At 31.8% G+C, this 11,319-nt stretch overlaps 1 protein-coding gene across 1 annotated transcript; it reads left to right on the forward strand.

Moving 5' to 3' along the window:
• The first annotated feature begins 1,472 nt into the window (after positions 1–1,472).
• On the forward strand, positions 1,473–5,047 carry LOC149225802 (abietadienol/abietadienal oxidase-like). Its single transcript, XM_089375149.1, has 9 exons — positions 1,473–1,711; positions 3,002–3,329; positions 3,494–3,643; positions 3,729–3,962; positions 4,048–4,134; positions 4,238–4,316; positions 4,420–4,532; positions 4,621–4,739; positions 4,934–5,047. Exons 1-9 carry the CDS (start codon positions 1,473–1,475, stop codon positions 5,022–5,024), a joined length of 1,440 nt encoding a protein of 479 aa, XP_089231275.1. The 3' UTR covers positions 5,025–5,047.
• Positions 5,048–11,319: the final 6,272 nt, after the last annotated feature.

Genomic DNA, 11,319 nt, shown 5'->3' on the forward strand with positions numbered 1-11,319 from the left:
TATTATCAATTAAGTTATTTTAAATGTCAATGAAATATGTATATCATAAAAAATAGTTTCCAATTTATTAAAAATTAAAATAAATTAAGTCCTTAAACACTATTTTGATAGAAATTATAGTTAATACATAAAATTAAAATTGATTTTTACATTACATTGTATTTTACTTTATAAAATTATGTTGTTAAAGATTTAACTCATTATTTTTAATAAATTTTAGACTAAATAATTTTATAAATTTATATAGATTATATTTTCATATTTATATATAATTAACATTATCTTATTAATATCAAATAAATATTACTTCAAATTTTCTTTTATTAGAACTAATATACAAAATAAATTATATAATATATTTATGTATTTAGTTAATTACTTTTTATATTAATTTAAAAACTAATTTATAATTTTTATTTTATTTTATATATGATAAAAAAACACATCCCTTTAGATGAGAAATATATAGCTTGCATTAAACCAGTTGAGAAATTATTATGCAACTAGTATGTAAATATGCTTTGCCGAAAATACACTGAGGTGTAAAATATAAAAATTATTTAGGTAATCATAAGAACGAGGTCACCTAAGTCATGAAGTAATCTTAATGAACTATACTCACCATGCTTAAGATGTTATAGCAAAAACGTCTCATCTAAATCCAGCACATGTAAGAGTAGTACAAAAATCTGGTAGAGTTTTCATTTAAATTTAAATAAAAAGTGTCAATATTTAAAAGTTTTTTATGAGGTTGAAATTCAAACATTACATCTACAAGATTTTTCGAAATATTTTATTCAGATTCCAATGGTTTTTAACAATCAGTTCCATTCCTCCACCTCCATAAACTACTCCTTTAAAATTGGCCAAAGCTAAAAGGGTTCTCTCAGTTTCAGAAAGGAATCTTGTCCTCTGAATAAAAAACAACGCACTTCATGCAGAAGATGAAATCTATCAGAACCAGACGCGTCAGTGTCGACATGAGCATTATCAGGATAAGATTCTTCCGAGAACATGCTAGAAAATGAGACCCGCGTAGATGAGAATACCTTTTTTTACACTGAAAATCAATAAATTGCTATATAGAGGCGCTCAGAAGCTTCTGCTACTATATTATTGAAGGAGTTTGCAGGTTATAGAGCCCGTACGGGAATGGGGTAACTTATTTTTTTGAGGCGCAGGAATCGGAACTTTGTCGGTTAACCAGCTGTAAAGAAAAATGTAAAGGTGAATACAGTGGCCATGTCGATGTCCCAGTCTTTATGGCTCAATTATTGGTTTTCTACTGCTCAATTATGAGAGTAATTATTAGCTCAATGATTATAGTAAGGACATACGTAAAATTAAAAATGTGACAGCAGCAGCGTGAAGTACGCAAATAATTGATATTATGATTTCCAAGCTATAAATTCCTCGCGCCCTCTCAGAAGCAATCTATGTTCGCTTAAGTTGGTCCGGGAATTAATTTGAGTATGGCGGACCAAATGACTTTAATGGTGGTAGCGTTCACTGCCGCAGTGGTGCTTGTCCACCTTATCTACAGGGCGTGGGGAAATATACAGGGCAGGAGAGAGAGGAATAAGGTGGAGACGAATCATGGCCGTCTGCCACCTGGGTCGACTGGGTGGCCGCTGGTTGGAGAAACTCTGAGTTATTATTTATCCATGACCAGTAACCATCCCACAAAGTTCATTGAGGAACGAGAGAGAAGGTAACATCACATCTAATATCTTTGGTTGATTACATGGTGAAGGGTTAGTTTATGTAATATATCTTTGGTTGATTACCTGGCAAAGGGTTACCTTAAATATTTGTTGATAGTGTTGTTGCAGTGTATAATTTATAGGGTTGTTCAATTTTTTTTCCCTTTTTAAGTTAGGCTTTGTTAGTTTGTTGGGCAAATAGATCCCTTTGAATTGATCTATTTGGATTTTCTAATGGATGATATTTTTAATATTTAATAAGATATATATAAATAAGTTAGGTTGGTTTTTTTTCTCTGAAAAAATATATAAATATAAAATTAGGCTAGTTTTTTTAATTCCAAATCTGTTGTGAACTAAATTGAAAATTGAAACGAGAAATTTTTGGTGAACTGTTTGTTGCTATTTATCTGCTTAACTTTTCCAGTGAACACTTCATCTAGAAAAGCTTAATGTCCCTGAAAATAAGTGAAGTGTTGACCTGAAAAATTAGACATATAAATGACAACATAGAGTTCACCAAAAAATTTGATATACATCAAATTAATGACTATGGAAATATTTATATTAAAATTGAAACAAGTTTTTAAAACAGAAAACTTCGTAGAGTGTAATTGTGTATATATTTTAAGATATAAAGGAAATCCATTTAAGTATCAAGGAATATTCGAATTCAAGCTTCTGTGATTCATAACTTGTTAATTTATGAAGATTTTTGGAAAAAATTACATTGCCAATGTTTGGTCAACTCATTTAGAATCAGCAAGTGTAGTTCATCTTTAGGGCAAGATGAAGAGATAGATTGAAGAAGGTTAAATAGGAAGATAGATCATCCTAATAGCTAGAGAATAGAAAATTAAAATAAATAAAGTGTAATATAAAATTTTTACACTTAAATTTAAGAAAAAAAACATAAATATTTTTAAAATTTTGAATTTTATAAATTTATAATAAATTTAAGATTGAAACAAATTTATAATATTTTTGAAAAAATGATTTTTATAAATTAATAATAAATTCAAAATTAAAATAAATTTATACAATTTAATTTTAACTATTATTAAATTTAACTTCTATCATTCATATATATATATACTATTTTGAAACTTTAAACCAACTTTGATGTGGATGTGTTAGGATAGGGAAAATTGCAAATTTAATTTCAAAAATACGATTTTGTGTTTTGAAACTTTTTCCTCAGGGTTCTGGTTAATGTGATCAGAAAAAACTGCAAATGTGCTGTTGTGTGGTTTTTTTTGCTTCACTTTCTTGTAGTTGATGGATGGAAAGAATTGCAGGTATAAGTCGGACATTTTCATATCTCATTTATATGGAGAGAAGATGGTTGTTTCGGCAGATGCCCACTTCAAAAAGTTTGTGCTGCAGAACGAGGGAAGGCTCTTTCGAGCCAAATACCCTAAGGCTATGAATATTATGATTGGCAAATATGGGCTGCTCACAGTGCATGGCGACCTGCACAGGAAGCTCCATGGAATAGCTGTGAATTTGCTGAGATCTGAGAGGCTCAAAGTTGACTTTATGGAGGAAATACAGACTCTGGTGCACTCAACTCTGGATAGATGGGCAGAGATGAAGGAGATTTTTCTTTTTAAAGAGTGTCACCAGGCAAGCAAGCTAGATTGGTTTGGTTCCATGTTAAAATTTATTAATCATTTCATCTACATCGCACATGCAGGCACCAGATAATTCTAACAATCTTTTCATTTAGATGCAGCCAGCAGATTTGGAAATCATGTGAGTTTTCATAATACAGTTTTTTCTTGTTGCAGATGATCATCAACTTGATGGCCAAACAATTGCTAGACTTATCTTCTTCCAAAGAGACAAGTGAAATTCGTAAGCTGTTCATTGATTTTGGCAATGCATCTGTTGCACTTCCTATCAAGATTCCTGGCTCCACTTATTTCAATGGGATTAAGGTATGAGTATCATCTGGTTATCACAATTTGTTGTGAAAAAGTTTTAAGTTATCATTTTCATTATTTGCTGTGTTGATTGATGCAGTCTAGGGAGCTTCTCATAAAAAAGATTTTAGAGACAATGGAAGAGAGAAGGCAGCATCCAGAGGTGGCTCATCATGATTTGCTGGCAAGGCTCATGGAAGAAGGTACCCTTTCAGAGGAAATTATTTGTGACTTTATTCTATTTTTGCTCTTTGCTGGCCAGACATCTTTCAGAGCCATGCCATTTGCCATCAAATTTCTCAGTGATTGTCCCAGAGCATTGCAACAGATGAAGGTATGTACAGTTTTTCATATTTAACACTGAGTAACACAGTCAGGTTTTATGGTGGACTTAGGGTATTTTGTGATGCTCATGGCAGGAAGAGCATGATGCTATATTAAAAGTTAAAGGTGGCCATCACAAACTCAACTGGGATGATTACACATCAATGAAATTTACTCAATGTGTATGTAAATTGCAGTTATTTCATTCCATATTAATACAATTTTGTTTTTATTTTAATATGATAAGATATGTATTAAAGTATATTTTTTATTTATTTTATACAGGTCATAAATGAAACACTTAGATTAAGTAATTTGGCAGCAGGGTTTTTCAGAGAAGCTATGGAAGACACAAAAGTGAAAGGTATTGTGAAATGTATATATTTTGAAAACCATTTTAGAAAAGATGAAAAATATTATTTTTATTTTTAATAAAACATTTTTCATATTTATTTTTTATTTTTCAGGTTATGTTATTCCTAAAGGATGGGTAATTTTTGCATTTACCACGGCTAACCATCTGGATAAAAAGTTCGATGCACCTCTGAAGTTTGATCCATGGCGATGGCAACAAAATCAGGTAGGTTAATTTTATGCAATCTATGTTTTGAATTTAGAATATTCTTAAGGAATTTAATTAGAATGATTAAACTTTAATCATATTGCAGGATTCTTCATATGATCCATTTTATATACCTTTTGGAGCTGGAGCCAGGCTTTGCCCAGGATATAATCTAGCTAAACTTGAGTTGGCTCTCTTTTTCCACATTTTCATAACAAGATTCAGGTTTATATTTCTACTGTAACATTTTTTATATTGGAAAACAAAGAAGACATATTTTGATATTTATTTACTTATAGTTTCAAACCCATAACATTAGGTTTTAATAATTTTTTAAAGATAAATCTATATATATAGATAGATATATATAATTTATTTTTAAACCAGATTAATAATTTTTTTTAACTATGTAATTGCAGATGGGAAACACTTGCAAATGATAAGATCTCATATCTTCCGTTACCTCACTTGACCAAGGGCCTTCCGATTCGCCTCCATCCCCGGGAATGAGGATGTGATTTATTTATGTAAACATCATATGAATTATGAGATTATGATTTATTTATGTAAACATCATATTTTTAATTCATAGTTATGGAAAAAACTACAATAATTTTTTGAAAATTCAGAAGGAAATATTGTATTTAATTTTTTATTATTATAGGTAATTATAGTATTTGTTACTTTTATTTTATATTATAAAATTATTAATTAGATTTATTCAGGGTTATTGGGAGGGATTGTGGGAAGAATCATTGTTATTATTTTTCTTAACTTTAATTTTATATAAGTTTAATTTTATCTATGTTACTTGAATTTTGGGATATATTATATATTTTTTAGAAAATTTGAATATTTTTTATGATGAATTATTTAAAATGTTTTTTTTTTTACTAAATTGAAATATATTTATTTTTCTTTAGAATTAATGATGATTTTAGGGAATTAAAGTTCCAAGGGTATCTAGATTTGATGTCGCCTTACATAAGTGATAAGCATCTCATTGTGGGTCATCTCACAATTTTAGTGATAAGCATCTCATTGTGGGCAGATCAATGTTTTTGCATGCAATAAAGGCTCAACAGAGTAACAAAAAAGAAGAAGAATAAAATGACATCTAGACTGTAAACTAGTTTATCTGAATTTAAAAAAGGTAACAGAATACCTAGATTTCTTTACATCCTTATTTCTATGCTAAAAAGGGCATTAAGAGAAGATCAACATAGTTTTGAAGACTAAGGAGGTTAAGTAAGTGGATTTTGTGAAAAATATTTTGAAATAAAGATCTAATTTGGGTGTACATAGGGAACTCTAGGAGAAAGTGCCTTTTATCTTCAATTGTGTGTTACAAAGATGACAAATTCTTGTATCTTAGGGTGTTTTGGGAATGGTTTGTTGCTAGCTCATGTGAGTTGGTTAATATTTTAGCAATGTTGATTTTTTTCTTTGTCCTAGTGAGAACTAAGAGATACTTTTGATCTTCTAGATTAGGGTTGATCAACTTCTTGTAGTATCTTAGCTTCATTTTATTTTCTAATCCTTTATCACACAACAAATTCTCTTTAAATTTAGACATAATATATTATTAGTATCATATAAAATGACATATTTCTATATTATCTAATGATTTTAGCTAAGAGTAATGCCTTCCCTCTTTTAGCCATTGGTGGTTTTGGATAGCATTGGAAGAAATTTTGGGGAGCCTCTCATCATCCATGTTTTTTTATTTTATTTTTATATATTCAATCCCTAACCATAGCCATGTACTCAATGGGGAAAAGGTTTACTTCTATGAGGAGGATAAGATAAGGTGTATTGTTTTCAACATTAACATTATATATATATATATATATATATATATATATATATATATATATATATATATATATATATATATATATATATCGATTTTCTCTCTATTTTTCTACTATTCTCTAGAGATATTGCATCCCCAAACTTCAAATTGGTATAGGATAACAAGAGGAGCAAGAGTATCGAAGTGTTTTTTTTTCTTATCTCGAAATGAAAGATGCACTAATTTATACTTGTTTTCAAGCACTCTAGGAGAAAACACATTTCACCTTCAACCCTCTTAGTGTCACAAAGGTGAAAAATTCTTGCATCCCACAGTATTTTAGAATCTCCCAATGTTTAGTTTTAGTACATAGCTCATGGGAGTTGGTTCATATTTTAGCAATGTTGATTTCCTTCTTTGTGCTAGTTAAAAATGAGAGATACTTTTGATATTATAAATTAGGGTTGACCACTTCCTTGAAGTATATTGTCTTCCATTTTTTTTTAATTCTTTATTGCAGCAAAAATTCTCTTTAAATGTAGATGTAATAATACTTTTAATATTACCAGTACAAAATTATATCTTCCTATATTCCCTAATGATTTAGCCAAGACTTTGCATCTTAATGCCATCTTCACTTGGGGCATTGGTGGTTTTGGCTAGAGGTGAAAGAAAGTATAGGAATATTCGTTTCATCCATTATGTTTATCTTGTTATTGCACATTAAGTACATATCCATGACCACACACCCAATTTCCTTTAACATTAATATTATAAGTTTTAAAATTCTTTTGGATTAAATTGATCTAGATTTAAGAAGGGAACAAAATGAAATACAGATTTAAAATTAAAATACAATTAAAATGAATTTCAATTAATAACTAGAAATGCTAAAACTATTTACATGTAGAATGAAAACCAACTAGCTCGAACGATGGTGGCTTGTGTCTAAGAAGAGACGTGATGGCTACGTGCCTTTTGAATTATGTTATAATGAGGCTCATAGGACTTTTTCTTGTGAAGAAACAATAGGAAACCCTAAAAATCCATATCCCTAACCATAGGAGATGAAGCACCAAAGGCTTATGGGTCCCAATGGGGTGAGTTGGAATTTCATCTTCCTATGGTTGTAACTTTGACAGATGTTCTTTGTTTGACACACACAATAGTTTGTTAAAAAGGTGTATCGGAGGAGAAGAAATTTTGATTTCCAATGTTATTCAAAGACAAATGTTTGTTTGACAACTCAATATAGTTGGATTCTCTATTGGACAATGTTCTTAATATATGTGTCCATGATTTGGTAAGTCATGGCCTATTCAATGCAATCTAGGTTGAGCTCTATCAGTGTTAGTTGTTCTATAACTTTTTATGTGTCCAACATTAGTGGAAAGTAGGGTTGAAGGCAGTCCACATTAAACATTGAGTGAAAGTTGATGAATCAGGGATACTTAGCTCAAAATAATTATCACCCACAACCATGGTCCATAGGAAAGTGCCTAAAGCTTCTGACAGGCCCCAACAATGCGTTCCTTCTACATATGCAACCAAACCTTTTCACTCATTTAAACTTATGTGGCACCCAATGTTAATCATAATGTTATTTGTACTTAGTATTGGCCTTGTGCAGGATAACATGAACCTATTAGTGGATGTGTTGAGTTCATTCTGTAAACTTGGTGGCTTTGTTGGATTTAAATTGAACATTTACGAATTCTATCTGTGTAGTTGCAAGGGGTAGTGCAACATGAATATGACACAATGGTTAAAATTCTAGGCCCACCTAAAAAGGTTGTGGCCAGTTGAGATATGTAGAGCTCAGTTGTAGCTATGTTGGAATAGGAGAGACTCTCATCCCATGTTTATGGGTGCTTGTAGTTATACATATGTAACATGTGCATGATCATCTTGTTGATATCCTCTGTCTAGCCATCAGTCTAGGGGTGGAAGGCAATCAAGTTGGTGAGTTTGGTGTCTAAAATGACGAGAGGCTCAACCAAAATGTGCTTAAGAAACTGCTATCCTGATTTGATATGACGGTTTGCGGGATCCCAAAATGTTCCTGCACCTGTTTGAAGAAGAGCTTGGTAGTGGCTTATCCTATGATATTCTTCTTACATGCATCCAATATGGCCTTCTTAGAAAATATATCAATGATCACATTAAACAAACAATCTTTACCATGCTTGGTAGAAGGAAGGACAAACATATAGTAAATGGAGATGGATTCCAAAGATTGGCTAGGAGTAGGCAGAGGGGTGTACATGCCTTATTTTTTAATGGTTGGTTTGGAAATGACACAAGCAATGCAAGACCTAATATATTTTCATACTTGTCATAGTTTCGACCAATAAAAATACTTTTGCAGCACCGTCATTGTCTTCTTCACACTAAAGTTCCTTGCTACCCAACTGTAATGTGCCTCCTAAATTAGTTTGGAATAGCTCACTTGAAGGAACATAAAGGTGTCCTAAGTAGCACAACAATCATTCCTGAAGGTGGAAGTTTGAAACTAGCTTACCGGTTATCAACATCTTGTAGGTGGTAGCAAATTCTGAATCAGTATCATATAGCTATGGCCATCTATAGGTATCATGCCCACAATAGTTGAGAACTATGTTTAGTGCCACAATAGGGGCAGACAGAGGCAATATGAAATGTGAATGGTGCTACCCTTCTTGTATTTAATGTTCAAATGGAATTGTTGTAGATATGTGGACCATTTACAATGGCAATCATTTTGTAACTTCCTCTATGTCTGCATAAATTGAAGAGGTTGGTGATATGTGGATGATTTTCTCCTTACCTAGAATATAATGTTTCCATTACCGACATGCATGTACAATGGAATACATCTACTTATCATAGGTGGGGTATATTTGGACAATATTATAAAGTGTCTCATTGTTATAGGCCACTAGATTCCCTTGCTAAGCGAGGACTACATGAATAACATACTTGAAGGTATCTGTCTCAATACCAAAGGGTTCTTGTAGGTTTGACAGGGTGAGGACTATGTTGTCGCTGCAACAAACACCCTCCAAAAATTTTCCTACAATCGAATTTTGGAGCCTACTCTGGATCTTATGATCAATAGTTCCATATTCACTTCTTGCTCAGTTGATGCTTTTAAGCTCCCTTCTTGGATTGGAAGTGTTGAAGTCACTTGCTGACACATGCTTAGTCTATAACAAGTGCATGAGCACATAATTTTATGCAAGCTTGAACAAGCATAGCATGTTCTATCAAGACTATTCATATGTGATGTCCAATCCATGTTGATAGTTAGTGCACACTGACATCGACATTTTCTCACTTCTAGTTGTGTTTGTACTTCTATTTCAGTGAGTTTTGGAAACTGTCACATCATGCACCTTTGTTTTCTCGAGTGTCATTTTCATGTTTTCGGTTGTCACTTTGACTTTCTTTCCCTTTAATTAGTTTTGTTTTCATGTTATCTTTGCCCTGACATGTGTTTTTTTCACCATCATTCACATATTTCAAGTGTTGTTCGCACTTTAATTTTCATATAGCGTGTCGTATTTTGGCCCGGGAATTGTCACTTATCGTGTAAAGTGGAGTTTTGGCTTGTTTCAAGGGGAAATATTTGTGATAATTATTTTTTATATCATGTAGACATGTTCCACACTCATTTCCAAAGTTTCACACACTTTCACACAAGTGTTGTCATTGTCAGTTCAAAGTGTATCTTTAGTGTCGCACTTGGAATGGGTTGTCGCAATGTTGTTGCAAGGAAAGTATGTTGTTCATGTGTTCTAAGTATGCCATGTTGTGTCATCAAGTGAGCCAAGTGTGTGATCATGTTCAAGCCTTTCTTTTATTCAAATTCCTCCCATTGATCCAATACATAGTCAAAATTGGAAAAAACTCCTATCTGAGCCACTCAGCCTCATCCAACCCCCCTAAAATGCGCATTGCACAGTCTCAGTCGTAAAGCAACAAGCTTGTCTCTTCACTAGTACAAAATGAGAGATTAGTGACTAACCGGCTAAAAATGTTAGTCACCACAATTATTTCAAGTGAACTACTACTTGTTTGAGCAATTTTAAGTGACTAAACTAAAAACGACTAATTTAGTCTAGGGATAAAATATATGACTAGATATTAAGTGACTCAACTAAAAGTGACTAACTTAAATGAATAATTTAGTATAGGACTAAAATATATGACTAGATAATAAGTGACAAAATTAAAAATGATTAGCGGAAATTAAAAATGATTAGCTCTTTACTTGTAGGGACACAATATCATGTTTTTACTTGTTCATGTTGGATTTTGATAGATCTAGGTAACATATCTATGGCATAGTAAACACTCTTAAGCTTCACATGAGTACATGAATGCATGAAGCACCTTGATATTTAAGCTCTTTATAAATAATAGTGAAAAGGGTTTACAAATTTTCATCATGGTAAAATTTTGTTCTTGAAACATTTATTTCTTACATTTTTTGAACACGTTTGACATTTTAACCACACCCTTAGGCAAATCAATGCATGGGAACGTGAGATGACTTGGTTCATAAGGCTAACAATTCACTAATTTTAAGATTATCTTGATGGTTTACTTGCTTGCCTTTTTGTAGATGTATGATCACTTTATAATTTGAAATGCCACATCCTAACACACATAACGAGATAGTGATTGAAGCCCAATAGTGCCACTATTGGTGCACTTTGCACACAATTTAGACAATGCACACAATTCTTAAATATTTGATGTTGACATATGGAATTTCTTATTGTTTAGGGGTTCTTTAAAAATTACATTGATCTCTAGTCTTAATGGTAATTTGTTCTAAATACATAGTGGTTATTGTGCTCACACGCTAATGGTATTGCTCATGGTTCATTAGTTGTAATTACACACTTTGGAATGTTACAAATACATCGTTTGGGTCACAATTCTATGGTTACAAACTACCCAACTATAAATGGTGATAAATTGATGATAAATGGATGACATTTGAATGTTACAAATGTGTAAGTA

Source organism: Pinus tabuliformis, chromosome J (assembly GCF_031772625.1).
Source record: "Pinus tabuliformis cultivar Carrire ecotype Pingquan chromosome J, CPIR1, whole genome shotgun sequence".
Taxonomy (NCBI): domain Eukaryota; kingdom Viridiplantae; phylum Streptophyta; class Pinopsida; order Pinales; family Pinaceae; genus Pinus; species Pinus tabuliformis.

Coding starts and splice junctions, on each gene's coding strand:
- LOC149225802 (XM_089375149.1), top strand. CDS start 1,473: ATGGCGGACCAAATGACTTTAATGGTGGTAGCGTTCACTGCCGCAGTG. Junction 3,644..3,728: donor CTTATTTCAATGGGATTAAG/GTATGAGTATCA, acceptor TGATTGATGCAG/TCTAGGGAGCTTCTCATAAA. Junction 4,740..4,933: donor ATTTTCATAACAAGATTCAG/GTTTATATTTCT, acceptor ATGTAATTGCAG/ATGGGAAACACTTGCAAATG.